This window comes from Lactuca saligna, chromosome 2, assembly GCF_052625555.1.
Source record: "Lactuca saligna cultivar CGN05327 chromosome 2, ASM5262555v1, whole genome shotgun sequence".
NCBI lineage: Eukaryota > Viridiplantae > Streptophyta > Magnoliopsida > Asterales > Asteraceae > Lactuca > Lactuca saligna.
In genome coordinates, this window is record NC_136418.1 from 190,497,267 (window position 1) to 190,519,463 (window position 22,197).

A 22,197-nucleotide genomic window follows, 5' to 3' on the forward strand; every position below is an offset into this window, starting at 1 on the left:
ATAACATGAATAATTTTTAGATTTAAAGTCGACAAATCCAACTTCTTAATGTTAAAGTTATAAGTTTTTTTTTGGAAATTTTATATTAGCCACATGCCCCATGATCCAATGCCTAATTTTTTTCATGAATAATGGCCTTAAAATATAGGTTATTTTTCAAATACATCATGCCCTCAACGTTATGGCATAAGGTCAATTCAGATAATATAATGATTTTTTGCTCAAATTATCCAAAGTTAAATTTGAAGAATGATTTAAAGTTTAGATAAAAATAATAAACTTACCGATAGAATTTCAAATTATCTTTGTATGTTTCATTTTCAATATTATTTTTTTAACTTATTAATCTACTTATTTTTTTTTTTTTTTTTGTTTTATCAAATAATTTATTTAGAATCAAGAAAGATTTATATAAACTCACAAGGGACGAAGAATATATGTGATTGGTCGATTGGGTATCTGTTTCACAGTTCAATGGGCCTCGGCCCAGTGGATAGGGTTTGATGTTACGCCTTACGCGTATGAAAATTGATTCATCTCCATCTTAGGGTTGCAGTACAGCGTAGAGGCGGAGGAGAAGCCGGCAAATCAGGGGACGATTGCTTCACGGAATAACGGTTATCGTGAAAACCTAATCTTCCGAGTCCACTAATTTCATTACTGTGTGATTTATGATACGGATCCCGATCCTGATTCGAGGACAATGGTTTTGTTTAGTTATTTTCTAGGGTTTGTTTTCTGTGTTTCTTTTTCTTTCTGATATAAGTTTCAATGATTCATCGACTCTAAATAAACTAAGTCTATTTATTTTGCATCAAATTTAGGCATAAAGATGTTTCAAATTGATCGAAAAATTAGTTTTATGCCTTTACAAAGTTGTTTCATTTTCATTTTCATCGTAGTTTGGTTATGTTTGGTTTGAAGGCGGACAAGAAAAGTGGAATAATAATGTAAAATTTCTGTATGTGTTGAATTCACAATGGTTTTATATGCTTTTTTCATGGATATGCCGAGTAATTGGATGGAATACATAAATAAATAATCTCTTGGTAACATACTTTTGGTATTTGTTAACTTTCTTGATTGGTTTTATTCTGTTTGCTGCTATTATGGATTTTGTTTGTTCATAAACTTTATTGCAGTTTTGTTATAAGAAATAAATAAATCGTCTTGGTGTTTTTTTTTAAACATCTCCAACCATGAAGAGGCAGCTGAATAACCAATGATAAACCTTTAACATTTGATGGCATCCACAGCAACTTAAGTATGAGTACGTCAGTTTATGCTCATCTGCACACTCATACCATGAGCATATGTAATCTGCATCAATATAGCGAGTTGGTGAATTATTTATGCATATTTATATCACAAGGCATGGCTTTGGTTTTTGTTCTCTTAATTAAGATGAGCTTTCTAATTCTACTGTGCAGCAGGGTTCAAAAGTCAACAAACTGCAGATGGTTGGGGAAATGAAGAATGACTCAGGTTTGGATGTATTCTTTTGCAAGAAGTTACTGTAAATACGTTCAATTAGAATTTTAGATACACAGACACGATTCATATAAAAAAATCATGCTTTGTATTTAAAATCTTTAGAATGCAAAGTCAAATAGTTTAAAATAAACACACAGAACAAGTTAAGTTATTTAGAATCTCCATGTGGTGATGCTAACCACTTAGTTAATTATGTAATACCTTGTGCACCGGTGTTGTCTTCTTCTATGGAGAACAGAACAGCCAAAACCCTAGATTTGTCATTAATCTGACTAGGTGTAGAGTTTTCACATCCGGCTAATTTCTCTTTTTCTTCTTCTTTATACTTCTGAAGTTGTTGTTACATAGAACTCTCTCTCTCTCTCTCTCTATATATATATATATATATATATATATATATGTTTCAAAAAGAGAAACAGTATTGAAAGAATAAGGTTTAAATCCTTTTGTTCAAAGCTTTAAGGTTTTATTAGGATGAGTTTATATTTTATTCCAAGTTTAGAGTTGTGTTTGGAAAAAATAACCAATCTACTGGGAATTGTTTGTTATGCTGAATTTAAATTCTTTGATGCAGGGAAGGTGACACAAGACATGGATCAAGGACACTGTGAATCCAGGTTACTTACTGGATATTTTAATTCTTTTTTGAATGATAATATTTTAAAAATACGGACATCAGAGATTGAAAAAGAAGTTTCACAGATTTGTATATTCTCTAAAGTTTCCATTATTTTGGATTTAATCGGTTTCCTAGTTTTAACAACTATCTTTTTTGAACTTGATATTTTTATTCTCCTATAAGTTAGTATTATATTTTTCAGTGTAGATAGCTTTTCTTTGGATTCGTTGGTCAAGGATATAAATAACATTGTGAGGTGTATTGGGCCCATGGTAAACAAGTTTGAAGATCTGAGCAAACGTGTACAACTTATGGAGAAGAAGTTAAAAAAATATCAACAATATAAAGATTATAAGTTTGAGATTCCTACAGAGGAGAAGCCATCATCTAACAATCCAAAGGTACTTATACCAGCTTTCCCTGAGAAGTTCGATTGTGCTGTCTTTTGCCAATGGGTAAAGGATGTAGAATTGTATTTTGAGTCTGGTTGTGTCTCGGAGTATGAAAAAGTAAAACATGTAGTCTGCACATTGCCACACGATGGAGAGGCTTTTAAATGGTGGCAAGGTATCCAAGAGCTAAGCAACACAGTCGATAAAATACATGTCATCAAGTGGAACGAGATGAAGAGGTTGGTTATCAATAAATTCCTTTGACCAAAGATTGTTTGATAGCTAACAAAACATCCTAAGTTTCTTTGTGATGGATTTTGGAATTTAATGGATTTGCATGTATTTGGAGTGTAAGGAAAATTAAAATCCCTTTCGGTGGTTTGCTTGAATTTTTTTTGATTCAGCAACTCTTTAGTTATATATGTTTTTTACAATCTTCTATTGTGCGTTTGTACATTAATGATTAGTTATTTAATTATTATATGCTGTATCATGCAAGTATTGTTTCAAGGTAATCTTGCTCTTCATGCTAGAGTATCAATATTCTTGTTAAAACATCATGATTGAATTTTACGGGACAAATATGTGAGTGAATAAACATATACTCCTTATGTTTTATGTAGATAGAGTTATACAAGTAAAAATGTATAATAAATTAATAATATGACAAGAAGTTTGGAAATTCAAATCAGAATTTATAACATCTCGCGATTAAACTTGAGATAGCACGAACATAAATTAAAAACATAAAGTTAAACTTTTTACGTATTCAAAATAGAATTTCCAACTAGTTGTACATTCAAAAAGAATCTCCAACACCATGAACATAAAGTCAACATTCGTACAATCTCACGTTCATGAGTAGAAATTCTACAACTAAAATTCATAAAAACAATAAGAAGATAGAAAAATCAAAGAAACAAATATCTAATTGCGAAACTTAAGTGAACTTGTGGTAGAAAATATATGTACATGGGTATATGTGTGTATGTATTCGAATGAAATATCCAAATTTTTTGTCGATAGTGGGACGTTAAAGAAAAAAATATTTTTTTGGAACATTGTGTTGAATTATCTGAGCCTCTACCAAGTTTCAACCTAGTAATTTAGATGGTAAACCTATAAAAATAAGAAATCTATTCGGTCTTCCAATTTAGATAATAAACCTACAAAAAGAAGAAAACTATATGATAATACACACCATATAATCATTTATTTGACTAACTTTTGTACATTTGCTTCATAATAACTCAATCATTATTGTTTTTATAAACAAAATCATATATTTAGATGTAATCCCACAAATTTAATATTAATTTTAAACTTCTTTTTAACCTTGTTTTCATTGATTTTTTAACTTGGTTTTTAGATGCAATCTCACAAATTTAATATATTTTTATTTTTTCCATTTTCATAAATTTAATATATTATATTTTTTTTGTTAGAAGGCCATTATTTTTTTTCATTTCAATAAACCTAATATCATCAGCTGAAATATATATATATATATATATATATATATATATATATATATATATATATATATAATATTATAAGAAAAATATATTTTAAACAAATATTTTTTATAAAATATAGACATGACTTATATGTAGTTTGTTGTAATTATGGTTATTAATGTTAGATTATCACCTCAAAGTTGTGTATCAAATAAAAGCTTTTACGAAACCGTATTTTATATTAATGATTAAATGTTATGAGCCTTATAACAATTATATGCTTTAAAAATAATTAAACATTAGGGTGCCATATCTCCGATAACTCTCCGTCGAAATCGATTAATATTTTTATTTCAATCCACAGACTAAAAAGTATTACAATCTGAAAATAAATCATCATCATATTTTTTATCTTTATCGTAAACCTACAAACTTAATACATTTTATTTTTTTCCATTTCCGTAAACTCATCTTTTCAATAGCATAATTTTTTTGACTGTTTTTATTTTTTGTTAGACCGTGGCAGAACACAAGAGGGCTGGGGGACCCATGCCCCCCCCCCCCCCCCCAAACATTTTATCCTTTATATATATATATATATATATATATATATATATATATATATATATATATATATATATATATATATATATATTAAACAATTCCTTTTATATAAAACTCTTTTCCATCTACTGTCAATCATAATAAGTTTAGAAAATATATTACATAATAAGTTTAGAAAATATATTACATAACTCATACCATTCATATGCTGCTTGACCTTGTCATTACTACTTTTAAATAATAGTATATCAATTTTAAATGAGGTTTTAGATTATGATGAAAAGGATATATATATAATTAATAAAATTAATTATGTGGTTGAATTTAGTGCATCAAATAATATGAGTAATGAAACGAGTTACCTATTAGTTTTCTTCTATTATTTTGTTTGAAGATTTAAATTATATTTACTCTTTTTTTTTTTTTTTTTTATGTACAATCATATTTATTTAATAAATTCACATCCAAATAATCTGCTAAGTAAAAATTGAAATAATTTCATTAACAACAAACCTTTCCATATATAAACAAATAATATTTGTTTAATATTTGTTTATTTTAAGTTATATAAAAGATACCATGTCAAAAATACAAAATCAATATTCATGTATTTATATGGTTTTGTTTTAAAACACGATTATATAGTAAAACTGAAAATAAGTTCTACATTGATTAACAATGTAAGAATATATCCTATTGGTTGTATTGTTTAGATTGTTTGATGTATTATAACTTTGAACCATATTAAATTATATGGTTTTGTTTTGTTTTAGAATTTAGGTTTTGGCCCCCTAGTTGTAATGTTTGTGTTCCGCCCATATGTTAGCCGTAAGCCACAATTGTCTTTTTTTTAGACCTTTTTATTTCATTTTCGTAAACCTAATATCATTAATTATAAAAAATTATATGTTACTATCTAAAAGAAGTACAAAGTCATCTATGCCGTTTGATAAAAAGATATTACCTTAAAAGAGTATGTATATGTATAGTTTAAAAAAAGTATGTATATATATAATTACAATATATTATAAAGTATAATACAATAATTATAAAAGTTAGACGTCATATATGAAAGAGAGACAATTTTTTTTTCTATGTCGGTTGATAAAAAATATTATCTTAAAAGAGTGTATATGTATAGTTTCAAAAAAGTACATATATGTATAATTACAATATATTATAAAGTATAATACAATAATTATAAAAGTTTGACGCCATATATATGAGAGAGAGAGAGTAATGGGTAGAAAAAAACCGGGACTCCTAATCAAAAATAAAAGTAGGTGTATGTGTGTAAATTAAAAACCTAGAACCATACGGTAGACTTGTGTGTCCACTAGATTGGTGTGTTAAAAAAACACTATAGTTTTAGGAGAAAAATTAATAATTACGCTTAAAATGTTTTAAAAATTTAAATTTTCCGAAACAAAACAAATTATTATTAAAACATTTTGAGAGAGTTTATTTTTGGAAACTGCTTCTTTTCATACAAGAGAAAGAGATGAAAAACTTAGATTTTAAATTTCACATTTTTCCATGCCTTATTTCATGTGTAATCTAAAGTTCTAAGATAATACATATAAAACAAATAATTAAGAAAATCCACCACTCAACAATTGATGCGTGCAGTGTCAACGCCACAATCAAGATAAATTTTAATATCTTAAAAGCGTGTGTGCACTGTGCAGTGTCACCTGATTGATGTTTCATCTTAATCATCTTCTTCACTAGTGACAAATAGCAAGTATTTTCGATGATAAACCGTGGAAATTGGTTTTAACCAATTTATAAAAGTCGGGTTTCACCATTTTTAACACGAAATTTGAACCCTAAAGCATTATTAAATGCTTATATGTTTGTGTTCTCCCCTATGATACCTTCGTTTTGGTATATCACATGTTCAAAACGGATTTAAGATGAATGAAAAAATAATCCTTAACTACCAGAATGCCAAAATTCTCTTATTCTCCGGTTTATACTCTTAGTTTTTCTTGCTTATATCAAAGGTATAATCTAGGCCTATTGAGGGTTCCGCTGGTCTTGAAGAGTCACTTCAAATTGTTGTATCCTGGGAAACAAACACCCGGTAGTATGCAGATTTATTTTAAGGACAATGTGTTAAACACATGCCTCTGTTTTTCTGTTTTATTGTTTGTTTTCGTACATTTCCGTAATATTATTCCTACAATCTTAAAACAAATTCATTTGTACAAAACGAACAAATAAGAGATTTTTTTTTATTGTTTTACCTATTGTTCGATCGATTTTCACTGCAACTAAAGAAAAAAATTGATCTTTATATATTCTTCATCAGAAAGATCAAATTTTTACCAAACAATTTTTTTTATTGTTTTACCTGTTTGTTTACGTACATTTCCTTAATAACAGATTTACCTCTAGGAACCATTTATGAAGTTCATATTTTTACCAAACTACAAAGGTTATTTCTGTAATTTTTCTTTTTCATTTTATTGAATTATTATATATTAATTCTTTTAATTACTTTTTTTAAGTTTATTTCTTATTGTATTATTTTTTATTGGATTATTATATATTAATAAATCTTATTTTTAATATATTATATTTATATATTAATAATTATTTTTTATTACTATATTAATTTTTTTAATACTTATTATTTTTTTAAATTCTTCTTTGTTTGATTAATTCTTTGGATTATTATATATTAACAAATATATTTTTTATTATACTATATTCATATATTAATAAATACTATTTTATTATATTACTGTTTTTTTAATTTCTTCTTTATTAGAGTAATTCTTTTTATTTTTCCGATTATTATATATAATTTTTTTATCTATTGATAAATATTACTTTATTGACTTATTAATTTCTTCTAATTATTTTAATTTTTTTTATTACGTTAATTTTTTCATTGGGTTATTACTTTTAATTTATTTTATTTATATATAATAATTAATTTTATTAGGTTAATAATTTGTACCGTATAATATTAATTTTTTTTAATTTTATAGGTTCCTCCACAAAGTCGTCAGAATACGCAAAATTGCCGCCTCCCATCGTCAAAAATCGGCAAGACAACCGCCAATCACTTTCATCGATGGTTCGGCGAAAACCCCACCAACTTGTTACACCCAATGCCGTCAATAGCCACCTATGACAACCTCATCGTAATATGTCAGAATCCTCCATATTCTGTTACAACCACTAGGAGGTCTGATCTAAATAGTCCTGGTCAGCTCCTCCATCCGTTGCTTTCTACCACCTTGTGTCGTCGTATCATCTCGCTAGAAATCTCTGATCATTTCCTACAGTGGGCCATTCTCGATGAAAACTACATCGGTCGACTTCCCACATAATGCGCAACAAACACCAGAAAACATACAACATCCAACCGACAATTCGTTACTGACACTGCCATCGATGGCTACAATGTTAAATCGAGGGTTTTCAAACCCCCATAGCCACTGCAAGTGGTGGCAAGGTTGTATAACACGTTATTCGGTACTCGTTCGACCAACCGCCGAGTAGCTAGCACTCGCAAATACTCGAATTTGGTAATTCATGTAGAAATATTTTTTAAGGAAATTATATATGTCAAAATCATATTTTATTGAAATATATAACAAATTTAGATACATGCAGTGGCGGAGTCTCGTTAGAACCAGAGTGAGCCCAGGCCCACCCTGAAATTATGTCTTTTTTTTTTTTTTTTTTTTTTTTTTTTTGTTACTAGCCCAGGCCCACTTTTGATACCAAATTAATTAATCGGAAACTCATAATCCCCTTTTCTCAAATCAGCGCCAAATCAGAAGGGTGGAGCGTGGAAGAGTTCTGGCACCGTCCTCGTTCTAATCGCTAAATTGAAGTTTGCAGCGGCAACAAGAGTTGGAGATCGGAGCAGGGCAGCAAGCAATCAGGTTATTGATCTTAATAATTTGTATTATTAACAAAAATTAGGGACGTAAGTAGCAGGGTATATGTTTACCGGTTATTATTATATTTTGTTTTATATAAGTCATGTGTGAAACTCCATAATTGATATGTCGGCCATATATCATGTGTATATTAGTTAAATAGTTATCTTCATTTAGGTAGACACAGGTAAGAGTAAATACGATATGCAGTCATGTGTTTCTTGTCTCCAAGTGGGCATGGAAGTCTTTTTTCTTAGTTTATTTAGAAGTCCAATGTGGAGATTGGGAAAAGATGCAGAAGCCCCACCTTTTTTTTTGTTTTTTAATATGAATAAAAGGAGAAAATGACAGCCTTATTTTCTATTCAATATACATATTATTTATATCTTTCTTTTCATTATGCAAGCATACAGAAGTAACAGAAACATCAAAAAGCAATGTTTATTATTTACTCTAATATCTTTCTTTTCTATCCAAACCCATCTTCTCTTTTGTTTTCTGTTTACTTTAAAGATCAATGTTTATTATTTATTATTGTGTATATTATAAGAATCAATGCTAATTATTTATTGATTACTTCTCATTTAACAGGCATGGAAAAATATTTAACAAAGAGAAAACTTACGGATTCATCAGAGACATCTAATGCTGATTTTTCTAAACATAGTCGTGTGGAAATCAATTTAGAAGATCTTCCCTCGGATCCTGGAAAGAGGAATAAGATTTTAGATTATGATCCTAATGTTCCGGACGAGGTTCGAAGAGCATACCTCTTAAAAGGGCCTTGCCAACCTAAGTCCCACGAGTTTCCTTACATTCTTTTTGGAAAAAAACCACGAAGATTCAATGTTGCTTGGTTTAATGTTAAAGAATATTCAACATGGCTAGAATATAGTATAAATCAAAATGCTGCATATTGCTTATGTTGTTATTTGTTCAAACCATATGTTGGAGCACAAGGAGGCGGTGAAACGTTTGTTGGTGTCGGATTCCAAAATTGGGCACATAAGGAAAAATTGACTAGTCATATTGGGGGTTTCAGTAGTGTTCACAACCAAGCTTAGGCCAAGTGCAAGGATTTATTGAACAACAAACAACGTGTTGATGTTGCTTTTGCAAAGCCTTCAACACAAAGTGCAATAGACTATGATATACGGTTGGATGCATCAATTGATTGTATTTGGTTTCTCTTAAGACAAGGTCTTGCAGTTAGAGGCCACGATGAAAGTGTAACACCCAAAGTTTTGAAGGCCAAGAAAGGAAAGAAAACCCTAAGTTTAGGGGTCGACTCGGCGAGTCCAAGGAGGGACTCGGCGAGTCCGAGCGGGATCCGGGTCGGGAGTAAGTGACCGACTCGGCGAGTCGGCCAAGGAGACTCGGCGAGTCTAGTCTGTACGAGGAAAACCCTAATTCCGGGAGTTGTATCCTATATAAAGGGTGTTATGTCCCTCCCTCAGCCTCCATATCATCCTAGAGGACCTGTAAACCCTAGATTTCGTGGGAGCTTCCATCATTTGAGAGAAATAGCTTTGGAGGAAGGAAATTTTGGAAAGGAACTTGAAGATCAAGAAGGTTGCTTCAAAGGAGAGGTGTAGATCCGAGATCTACTTCAGTTTGTGTTCATCTTGGAGGTATTAAGCTGCCATTTTCCCTTCTTTGCATCTAGATCTATTTTTGTCATGAGATTTGGGGGTTTTATGGTTGATTGAGACCCAATTCGAGTTAGGGGCTTAGTTATGTTGTTGCCACTTCAGATCTAGTGTTGGGATGGTCCAATATGTCATAAAGCATCATAAGATGAGTAGTTGATGAAGCCCTTTTGTCCTTAAACCAAACCCTAGTATGTTTTGAGCCTAGATCTCTTTAGTTATACGTAAAGTTTGCAACTTTACGTGGGGATTAAGCTTGGGAAGTATGGATCTATGGTTTGGAGTCCCTGCATGACTCAAAAGTCCTCTGCATGTATGAAGGACCGGATGGACTCGGCGAGTCCTTTGAGTGGACTCGGCGAGTAGCTTGAAGACGGGGAGGAACTCGACGAGTGGGATGAACAGCTCGTCGAGTCGAATGAAGTTGGGCATGAACTTGGCGAGTTGGAAGAACAACTCGGCGAGTTGGATGAAGATTTCCTTGTACTCGGCGAGTCAGGTCGCGGAACCCCAAACCCTTCGAGTTGAGACTCGAATCAGTGAGTCGAATGGAGACTCGGTGAGTTGGACAGGTCAGGACTCGGAAATCGGTAGACTCGGCGAGTCATGGACTGACTCGGCGAGTCGAGTCGCGAATAGAAGGACTCTGAACAAATGAACTCGGCGAGTCAATAGGGTGACTCGGTGAGTAGGGTTGACCTGGGAGGTTGACTTTGACTAGGACTTTGACTTTGAACAGAGTTGACTTGGTTGTCTTTCGGGGGTCAGTTAGACTCAGTGTTGCATTGATATTGGTAGCTCGGAGAGCGAGTGGAGCAGGAGTTCAGAGAGTTGCCGGGCAGCAGCTAGTGGGTTCATCAGCTAGTTCAGCTAGTGCAGGTGAGTTTCCCTTTGTATGAATGGGTCTACGGCTACAATGCCGACCCATGTAGTTATGAGTAGAAGACCCGGGGGTTAGCCCTAGGCACAATATGCTAGTATGATATTCGGACGAGGTCCAATGATAGAGGGTGGGTGCCCAAGGAATGGTTTATGTGATAGTTTATACTTGTTGTCTGTGTGATACTTGTATGTGTCTGGTAGGGAGGTGAGTGTGGGCGAGGTCCCGTATCTCACCAATAGCAGAGTGTGGATGGTGTTCCACATCTGTGACAACCTGAAATTTTCATTTGTACAAACATCATCTATTCAATAGAAGCTAGTTCAGTTTCTGTGATTTTCAAGCTTTTCCGAACAAGTTTGTGTACATTAGGGTTTATGTTTTAGATGATATCAGGAGAGTGGATACTCCTGGTTTTGAGAAATTTGGGCATTTCAAGTTTCATATTGTTGCAGTCCAACATCAGGAATAAAAATATTTTCTGCCAAAATATTCCAGGACTATAAATAGTTTTCTGAATTAAATTAATTTATTATTCACAATTCCAAATAGAGAAAAGCCATATTCTCTCTGACGGATCTTCGGGTTTTCATCCCAGATTGTGAGTTTACTTTTCTATATGTGATTCAATACTTGTTAAGTGTTTATTAACATCAATTACATGTTTAGATTACAAGATCCGGGAGTTTACCGCCCAAGAACGTTCTTGGGGAGTAAACTCCAAAATGGAACTTTAATGCTTTCTAGACCCATCCACATGTTAGAGGACTTATCAAGGACATTGTGTATGATCTTTATAGCCTAGAAATCATCCAAGAAACACAAGTTCTTGGAGTTTACGGCCAAGGAACTCCCTTGGGCCGTAAACCCCTTTTCAAGGGCTTAAAGTGCCCCAAAACTTCCCCAAATGCTTAAAGACTTTAACTACTAGTACTTGTGCTTATTTAGAACATCAAAAGCTCATCAAAACCATAAATTATTAGGAGTTTACGGCCAAGAACTTCTCTTGGGCCGTAAACCCCTTTTTGTAGGGTAAAATGCATTCCAATCACACCTAAGGCCTTAATACAATTTTCCTTGAACCCTTGGGACTAGAATGAAGGAAGAAAACAAAATAATAACTCCTTGAAAGGAGTTTACGGCCAAGGATCATGCCTTGGGCCGTAAACTCCAAGTGAAGGCACCAAAGTGTGCCTCTTGTCCCCATTAGCCTTAGATAAATTCATGGAAGCCATCCTTGATGTTTAAATGCCCCAAAACAATTAAAATCCAAGAGTTTACGGCCGTAAACTCTAGGGTGAAGGACTTTAGGCCGTAAACTCCCATATGGAGTGTTCTAGAGCCTTAAACTAATTCATGTGTTATTCCAATAAAGCTAGGAGTGTTCTAGGGTCAAGATAGCACCACAAAACACCCAAAACTACCCTTTGAGGAGTTCACGACCATAAACCTATGAGTTTACGGCCGTAAACTCCAAGGTGTGGGGTTTGTTGGGTGGTGAACTCCTATACAAGGCCCTTTGATGTTTCAAACCCTTTTGCCTTGTCCCGTAGCAACTTAGATGCAACCATTTGAACCCTAAACACTCATAAAAGTGTTTAAATGTTTTCTAAGTGTCTTAAATTATTTATTTAAGTTATTATATGTCTAATTAGTTATATATATGTTTATTATATGATAACTAGGCTCGTGCATGTAAACCAGTCTCCGTTTGCCACCTAGCACGGTAGCCGACACTGCAATTCAAACGACTCACCACAAGTGAGTTCATACCCCTTGAATCAACCTTTGAAATGATTTTAAGTGTTTTAAATACTTTATGGGGGGGGGGGGGAATACAAGTCAAATACTTATAGTTATTGCTTCAATCACATGTGATTGCATTTAATCACATGTGATTAATAACTAGGAAAACAACGATTTTTACCACTGTTCAAACTGTTTTTCAAACTGCTTTACTATTGAAATGTTTTACAAACTGTTTTACTATCCAAACTTATTTATAGACTGTGATTCAACAAATGCTTCTTATACTCAAACTGTTTTATCAACTTATGCCTTCAAAATGTTTTATAGATCGACATCAAGTCGATCTTCTCTTGAAATTATATTACTGCTTCAAATGTTTTATGAAAACTTATTTATGCTTTTATATATCCAATTGCATGCCCATATATGTATAGATATATAAATAATGTTTAAAGGGCTTAGGAAGGCCATCCGCCCTATTTCCTTTTCCTCGATTTGGATGTGGTCTGGTGGGATTTCGGGTGACCATCCGAAGGTCGTTTCCATATTACTTATATATCATATATACATGTATAGACATAAAAGTACTTCCATATTCATACTCATCAGTACATCATTAGCTGGTTACCATCGGGGTAACGCAGGATCATACATATACGGATATACTAGAAACAATACATATACAGAAATACTAGAAACAATACATATACGGATATACTAGAAACAATACATATACAGAAATACTAGAAACAATACATATACGGATATACTAGAAACAATACATATACAGAAATACTAGAAACAATACATATACAGATATACTAGAAACAATACATATACAGATATACGAGAAACAATACATATACAGATATACGAGAAACAATACATATACAGATATACGAGAAACAATACATATACATGAATACTGAACAATTGTGATCCACTGTATCGGTCATGCCTTAAATGTCATAGTCCGAGTTGTAGCCAGAATTCTCTTGGAGGGAGAGCGTGAGTTTGCGTATAGATCTATACTGGATTGACTATCCTACACCTTGCTGCTAGCTACAGCCGGACCTGCAGGTCTGCGGGTGCCAAACGTCATTTCTTTATTACGACCATTCATTATGTCGTTGATTTCTAGTCGATAGTATGGTGCAATTTATCACAATAAACCTTAATATAAATCCGGTTTAAGGTAGTAGTATTTAGTACAGCAGTAGTCTTATTATACAAAGCTACAGTACTACAATGATTTACCCATTACATATTTTAGTGATAACCTCACTTAAGCATTAATGTACAAACTATATTTTTAACAGATGATAGTTATATTTGGGTAATCACACACTTTTACAACAGAAAAGTTTACAAAACAGTCTAGCCTTGGTAGAAGGTTACTTTTATAGAAAATATAGGATTTTCTGAGTGATTCAAACTTTTACAAACACTTTCAAACATTTACTTACATTTTTACAACTTATACATTGAGTCAGGTTCAAACGTTTTTACAAGATACATTGACACTAAAATACTTATGAACTCACCAGCTTAATACTGATAAACTCTTTCAAAATAACTTGTATTCTCAGGTCATCAGTAGACAGGTACCGAGGCCAGCTTTTGAGAAGATGGAGTGCATTCAAGACTCATCTCATTTTATTTTGTGATTCATTATTTTTGGTGTCTATAACTGTACAGAACACACTTGTATTAAAATTATATATTTAATGCAATGGATGATGTTGTTTGCTTATTTACATTTACTGTGTTGTGATACTGTACATGACGTCCTCCGCCCCGAAACGTTTCCGCCGTTCTTGGTTTTGGGGTGTGACAACATCTCAGTAGCAGCAGTCCAGGGGCGAGGCCCAAGTTAGGAAAGGAGTGAGGTTGGGCTGGGCCCGTATCTCACTATCAGCAGGAGTATGGACGGGGTTCCATGAATCATCAGTAGCAGGACACGGGCGGGGCCCAGAGATAGGCGAGGCCTTAGAACAAGATCCGTTAGTATGTGTTTAGCTTATGTGATGTGATGTGATATGTTTATGTGCTATTATATGTTAGTGGGCGGGACCCTGTGATAGGCGAGGCCTAAGTGAAACATATCTGTATCCGAGTGGGGCTCGAAGCCAGGTGGGGCCTGGAGCGGCGGGGCCGTTGTAGCGGGCGAGGCCCGAGGTAGGGGGCGAGGCGCAGGATAGCGGGCGTGGCCCAGTATGTGCAGTATGTGGTTATGCATGGTATGTGGTAGGGTGGTGAACTCACTAAACTTCGTGCTTACGGTTTTTAGTTTTGTTTTCAGGTACTTTCGGTAGCGGAGGGAGGAGCTCGGGGTGATCGCATGGCACACACCATAGTTTAGACAGCCTGAGAATGTTTACTCTGATAACGAACATGTATTTTGGAAACTAATATGCGGTTTATGTTTTTAAATGATGAATTTTCTTAAAGTAAGGCTTTATTAAAAGAAATTTTTAGTCTTGAATTTTGGGACGTTACAAGTTGGTATCAGAGCCTTGGTTTGAGGGATTCGGACATGCTCTCGAGCGTGTCTGAACTCAAACTGAGGGATTGGTATAGAAGTTTCAAAATGAAAAGACAGTTTTGTAAAAGAGAGTTTTGGGAAAGAAAACAGTTTTAGAAAAGCAAAAATAATTCAGAAAGGAAAGAACTTTGAAAAGAGAAAAAGGGTGTGGTGCATGCAATCAACCGAGCTCAAGTAAGTACCCCAAAATACCCATACCAGTTTATGTTATGATTATCAGTTGATAGAACAACATGCTAGATTAGGACTAAGGATCTAGGAATGATGCCTTATGTGCCTATTATATGTGTTTGAGCTTCATGACAGTGCTGATTAGACAGTAGTAGGATAGCCTGTTTAGGTTATGCCTGAGTTTATGAGTTTGTGTTGCATGCTAGTTCAGATTCTTGCTATTTGGATATGATTGCTTGAGTATGTTGTTGTTAGATTTTCCCTTGTCTGAATGCTGCTTGCTTTGTGCATTGTGGGATTCTGAGTGATGGAAGTTAGCCCTTAGGTGGATACGTCACGCCACATGTGATCGGGTTTGAATAATCTCAGAGTGCTGGATTTGGCCCTATTGCGTAGCTCTCGTCTGAGTCCAATCGTTGTAGGGACGAGTCTCTTACTCGAAGGATTATCCGAGCCTCGTCACATGTGATGGTATCCAGGTAATGGCTAATTGGCATCACAAGGAGACCTTCAACAGCTGAGGACTGGTTTGAGCTGAGTTAGAGGTTTCCCTAGGGTAAGCCTAGGATGAGATAGTGATGGGAGCAGTGGTAATGGATAAGGGACCTGGTGGAGTCGAAGAAATTCCTAAGGAAAGTACGGATAGATGTGGAAGGTAGTATGGGCCCGTACTACTGAAAGCAGAGGATCCGTACTCGATTCGGGAAAGGCCGATACAGGACCGGGAACCTGAAAGGGTATGTGTTTGGTCGCGCAGCAGTGATAAGTATTCTGATAGAGGATGTATTATATTTTCAGTATGGTGACATTGCGGGAGAGACCAGCAGGTAGATCAGGCGCTGGAGAGGGATCAGGCTCAGGTTCTAGAGCTGGGCAGCTTGATGATCAGATGAGGGATTTCATTTCTGCAGAGATTGTGCGCAACATCATTGATCAGACTCCATTGATTTTTGGTTCGGTTAGAGACGCCATCGTGGAGCTTATGGACGGTCATCTTGAGGGATTTAGGACCGGGATAGTATCAGGACAGTTTGGGGCTCGTCTAGAGCCCGGTTCTTATGGAGTTCGGGGATCCATCAGAGAGGCGGATTCCATTTCAGGCTTTTGCCATCAGGAGTCAGGAGTGAGTGCGGCACCCTGTCTCCAGGAGAGACCCTTGCATGACTGGGTAATTAATGAGGTTTCTCTAGTCATTCGCGAGGAGTTGCCCAACATCATTGAGCGGGTCACGGGTCGGGTGACCGCTAAGTTCCAGGGACAACCAACTGCTGTTCATATGGTTGATGGAGTAGTCGGGGTCACACGAGAGCAGGAGATTGGTTTGGATAGGCAACTCGGAAAAAGGAAGCGGGCACGTGTTGCAGGGAGATTGGGAAGGAGTGTGGATTCCTACTCAGCTGAATTGGGCGCTAGAGGTCAGGAGGACCTAGAGGTGTGTGGTAAGTGTGGAGGGACTCATGGGTTTGCTTGTCACAAGTTCAGGTGTTTCAAGTGCGGGGAAAGGGGGCATGTGTATCGGGATTGTAAGCAGGATCAGAGATGTTTTCATTGTCACCAGCCGGTTCATTTCAAGTCTCGTTGTCCCGTCTTGGTGGTGGAGAGAGTTCAGGGCCAGGCGCCCACCGTTTCGCAAAAAGTCAAGATCGAGCCGCACTAGATCGTAGGTATGTAGTTTGAATCCTTCCCTTTGTAGTAACTCTATTGTTATGGTACTTCATCGATGTTAGTAGGCATGTATCTGTGAGTATTATATTACCTGCTTGTGATCGATTGATATGCTATCTGCATACCTTGGATATTCGAATGGTAGTGAGGGGATGTGCCCTATTGGAAAAGGTTACATAGGATGCAGAAATTGTAGCATGCTTGGGAGGGACTTGGTATGTCTCGCTAGATCGGGGTTGTGTAGTGTTAGAGATGGATTGGTTAGATCCCTAGCTATGGTAAGCTTGGGTTCCTCAGCAGATTGATTATGGAATGGTAGCAAGGATTGGGTTTTCTCTTTGAGTATTGAGCAAAAAAGGGGTAAGCAGGATCGAAGTGGGGGAGAATCCTCCGAGTGTACAAAGGTAGGAGCACGCAGACCCAGAATGAGTGCGCGACCTCCGAGGAGGAAAGGAAGTAGTTCAGCGTTCGATGGATTGAGGATTTCAGGGTTGGGAGTTTGAGAAACTCCCCATCAGCTAGTGCGTGTGATGGTAATGGTTAGTTCGTGGTTGGGAATTCAGGTTGTGGATCGCCCGTAGGACTCGAGGGAGTCGAAATTAGGATCTTGAGAGCTAATGGCACATGGGTGCCTTCGTATTAGCAGTCAGTGGTGGAAGTGATGTAAGACTACGGGGCAGCCGTAGCATTCACTAGCAGTTAGTGGTGGAAGTGTTGTAAGACTACGGGGAAGCTGTAGCATTCACTAGCAGTCAGCAATGGATGGTGATGTAAGACTACGGGTAAGCCGTAGCATTCTTTAGTAGCTTCGTTAGCGGAGTTGGGGCGAGGCCCTTATCTCCTAGTGATCAGATAGGGATCAGGAATGGTAGTGGATGAGAATGATAGGGAGTTTGCATGTATAGACCTAGAGAGGTGAGACCTTGGGAGAGGCCGCTCCAGGATATAGTTGGGTGAGACCCGTGGGCGAGGCCCGTATAAGATTAACAATGTAGATGAGACCTAGGAGCAGGGTTGCTCAGTAGTATGGTTGGGTGAGACCCGTGGGCGAGGCCCGAGCGAGAGTGATTAGACTAGTGGGACTACAAGGATAGAGGCGGGTGGGACCCGTGGGCAAGGCCCGTGAGTTTTAGCAGTGCAGGTGGGACCTGGTTGGGACCTTAGTGTCAAGTTAGGGGATCGGGAATCCCAGGTTTGTAGTGCCTGAATGGCAGAGTAGATTGAGCAGTTATAGGTGGTTGAAGTTCTTTGGAAGTCGCTGGGAGCGACTAGTGGTGGTGTTGGGACTAGCTACCGGTGGAAGCCGGTAATCCAGTCATTGATAGGTTGGTAGGGACCAGTGTGGTCTCAGTTCATACGGAAGGCAGGCAAGGAATAGCAGGATTTTCAGTCAGTAGTACCGCGGGTAAGCAGTGTATGGTGGAATTCAGTTAGTTGAATCGAGGGGTGCTCAACACCAAGTTTTGGCAGAGAGGAGAGTCAGTGGTTACTGACGGTGATGACCTGTACTGGGAAAAGCGGGGGTGATGGAGTTATTGAAGGATGGGACCTTCGCAGTGTCGGAGGAAATAGTTGGATATGGAGCTTTGCCTTGGGAAGGCAAGGAATTTGCGCAAGGAAAGAAGGGGTGAACCCCTATAAGTTCAGTGCAGTGCTCGTTGAGTACCAGAAGGATTATCGGTTGAGTAAGTTGTGTTTCTAAGTTGTTCAGGGTCAGGTTTGACCCGAGGTTTATCCGCGAGGTTTATGTTAGTCAGAATGACCAGGTGGAAGACCAGCGAAGGTAGGCAGCTGGTGTTGGGATAATTGGTGGTATTGGAGGCAGATCGCAGGTGGTGGGCCATGGCAAACTTCGAGGACGAAATTTAGTTTAAGTGGGGGAGAGTTGTAACACCCAAAGTTTTGAAGGCCAAGAAAGGAAAGAAAACCCTAAGTTTAGGGGTCGACTCGGCGAGTCCAAGGAGGGACTCGACGAGTCCAAGGAGGGACTCGGCGAGTCCGAGCGGGATCCGGGTCGGGAGTAAGTGACCGACTCGGCGAGTCGGCCAAGGAGACTCGGCTAGTCTGGTCTGTACGAGGAAAACCCTAATTCCGGGAGTTGTATCCTATATAAAGGGTGTTATGTCCCTCCCTCAGCCTCCATATCATCCTAGAGGACCTGTAAACCCTAGATTTCGTGGGAGCTTCCATCATTTGAGAGAAATAGCTTTGGAGGAAGGAAATTTTGGAAAGGAACTTGAAGATCAAGAAGGTTGCTTCAAAGGAGAGGTGTAGATCCGAGATCTACTTCAGTTTGTGTTCATCTTGGAGGTATTAAGCTTCCATTTTCCCTTCTTTGCATCTAGATCTATTTTTGTCATGAGATTTGGGGGTTTTATGGTTGATTGAGACCCAATTCGAGTTAGGGGCTTAGTTATGTTGTTGCCACTTCAGATCTAGTGTTGGGATGGTCCAATATGTCATAAAGCATCATAAGATGAGTAGTTGATGAAGCCCTTTTGTCCTTAAACCAAACCCTAGTATGTTTTGAGCCTAGATCTCTTTAGTTATACGTAAAGTTTGCAACTTTACGTGGGGATTAAGCTTGGGAAGTATGGATCTATGGTTTGGAGTCCCTGCATGACTCAAAAGTCCTCTGCATGTATGAAGGACCGGATGGACTCGACGAGTCCTTTGAGTGGACTCGGCGAGTAGCTTGAAGACGGGGAGGAACTCGACGAGTGGGATGAACAGCTCATCGAGTCGGATGAAGTTGGGCATGAACTCGGCGAGTTGGAAGAACAACTCGGCGAGTTGGATGAAGATTTCCTTGTAGTCGGCGAGTCAGGTCGCGGAACTCCAAACCCTTTGAGTTGAGACTCGAATCAGTGAGTCGAATGGAGACTCGGTGAGTTGGACAGGTCAGGACTCGAAAATCGGTAGACTCGGCGAGTCATGGACTGACTCGGCGAGTCGAGTCGCGAATAGAAGGACTCTGAACAAATGAACTCGGCGAGTCAATAGGGTGACTCGGCGAGTAGGGTTGACCTGGGAGGTTGACTTTGACCAGGACTTTGAATTTGACCAGAGTTGACTTGGTTGTCTTTCGGGGGTCAGTTAGACTCAGTGTTGCATTGATATTGGTAGCTTGGAGAGCGAGTGGAGCAGGAGTTCAGAGAGTTGCCGAGCAGCAGCTAGTGGGTTCATCAGCCAGTTCAACCAGTGCAGGTGAGTTTCCCTTTGTATGAATGGGTCTACGGCCACAATGCCAGCCCATGTAGTTATGAGTAGAAGACCCGGGGGTTAGCCCTAGGCACAGTATGCTAGTATGATATTCGGACGAGGTCCAATGATAGAGGGCGGGTGCCCAAGGAATGGTTTATGTGATAGTTTATACTTGTTGTCTGTGTGATACTTGTATGTGCCTGGTAGGGAGGTGAGTGTGGGCGAGGTCCCATATCTCACCAATAGCAGAGTGTGGATGGTGTTCCACATCTCAGTAGCAGCAGTCCAGGGGCGAGGCCCAAGTTAGGAAAGGAGTGAGGTTGGGCTGGGCTCGTATCTCACTATCAGCAGGAGTATGGACGGGGTTCCATGACTCATCAGTAGTAGGACACGGGCGGGGCCCAGAGATAGGCGAGGCCTTAGAACAAGATCCGTTAGTATGTGTTTAGCTTATGTGATGTGATGTGATATGTTTATGTGCTATTATATGTTAGTGGGCGGGGCCCTGTGACAGGCGAGGCGTAAGTGAAACATATCTGTATCCGAGCGGGGCTCGAAGCCAGGAGGGGCCTGGAGCGGCGGGGTCGTTGTAGCGAGCGAGGCCCGAGGTAGGGGCGAGGCGCAGGATAGCGGGCGTGGCCCAGTATGTGCAGTATGTGGTTATGCATGGTATGTGGTAGGGTGGGGAACTCACTAAGCTTCGTGCTTACGGTTTTTAGTTTTGTTTTCAGGTACTTCCGGTAGCGGAGGGAGGAGCTCGGGGTGATCGCATGGCACACACCATAGTTTAGCCAGCCTGGGAATGTTTACTCTGATAACGAACATGTATTTTGGAAACTAATACGCTGTTTATGTTTTTAAATGATGAATTTGCTTAAAGTAAGGCTTTATTAAAAGAAATTTTTCGTCTTGAATTTTGGGACGTTACAGAAAGTGAAACTTCAAATAACAGAGGGAACTTCATAGAGTTGTTACAATTTCTAGCTGATCATAATCAAAGCATTGAAGTTGTTACTTTCAATAACGCTCCTTCGAATCTGAAATTGACTTCACCAGATATCCAAAAGGACATTGTTCGTGCAGCTGCAATTGAAACAACGAAGATCATTATAAATGATATTGGTGAATCTTTTTTCTCTCTCCTTGTCGATGAATCTCGTGACATTTCAATTAAAGAACAAATGAGTGTTGTGTTGCGGTATGTAGATATGGAAGGTCGTGTAATTGAACGCTTTTTAGGTATTGAGCATGTCCCAAATACTACAGCTATTACACTTAAAGAGACACTCGATAGTTTATTTTCAAGACATGGGTTGAGCATCTCCAGTTTGCGCGAACAAGGTTATGATGGGGCTAGTAATATGAAAGGTGAACTTGGTGGTCTTAAAACTCTGATTTTCAATGAAAATGCAAGTGCATATTATATTCATTGTTTTGCTCATCAACTTCAACTTACTCTTGAAGCCATGGCAAAAAATAATTCGAAAATAGTTTCTTTGTTTGTGTTGCTAACCAATGTTGTGGATGTTGTTGGAGGTTCTTGCAAGCGTCTTGACCGTCTTCGAGAACAACAAGCTTCCAAAGTTATCGAGTCACTTGGTTTAGGTGAAATCATAAGCGGTCGGGGCCTCAATCAAGAAACATCTCTTATCAAATCGGGATACACACGTTGGGGATCCTATTATAGTACTTTGATAAGTAGGATTTCATTGTTTTCATCCGTTTTAGATGTGCTTGAGATTATTGCAGAAGATGGAGCAACCCCAGATCAAAAATGTGAAGCTGATATGTTAATTATCTCCTTGCAGACCTTTGATTTCATATTTTCTCTTCACTTCATGAAAAAATTATTGGGTATTACTAATGAGTTGTCCCAAGCATTGCAGAGGAAAGACTAAGATATTGT

General features: G+C 37.4%; 2 protein-coding genes across 17 annotated transcripts; both read left to right on the top strand.

Moving 5' to 3' along the window:
- Positions 1-460: 460 nt before the first annotated feature.
- On the top strand, positions 461-2,894 carry LOC145028619 (uncharacterized). Of its 16 annotated transcripts, none has more exons than XM_078977305.1 (5): positions 466-729; positions 1,143-1,341; positions 1,431-1,485; positions 2,069-2,111; positions 2,316-2,894. In XM_078977305.1, the coding sequence occupies exons 2-5, from the start codon at positions 1,267-1,269 to the stop codon at positions 2,767-2,769; spliced, it is 627 nt and encodes a 208-aa protein (XP_078833431.1). In that variant the 5' UTR covers positions 466-729; positions 1,143-1,266; the 3' UTR covers positions 2,770-2,894. The 16 variants fall into 16 exon arrangements, 12 of the variants coding, with proteins under 12 accessions (XP_078833431.1, XP_078833433.1, XP_078833432.1 ...); XM_078977306.1 differs by having other exon boundaries at positions 467-617; XR_013676102.1 differs by having other exon boundaries at positions 461-1,270; positions 2,321-2,894.
- A 6,127-nt stretch (positions 2,895-9,021) lies between these two features.
- LOC145030534 (uncharacterized) lies at positions 9,022-22,189 on the top strand. Its single transcript, XM_078978887.1, has 4 exons — positions 9,022-9,405; positions 9,493-9,655; positions 21,222-21,258; positions 21,322-22,189. Exons 1-4 carry the CDS (start codon positions 9,022-9,024, stop codon positions 22,187-22,189), a joined length of 1,452 nt encoding a protein of 483 aa, XP_078835013.1.
- The last annotated feature ends 8 nt before the right edge of the window (positions 22,190-22,197 follow it).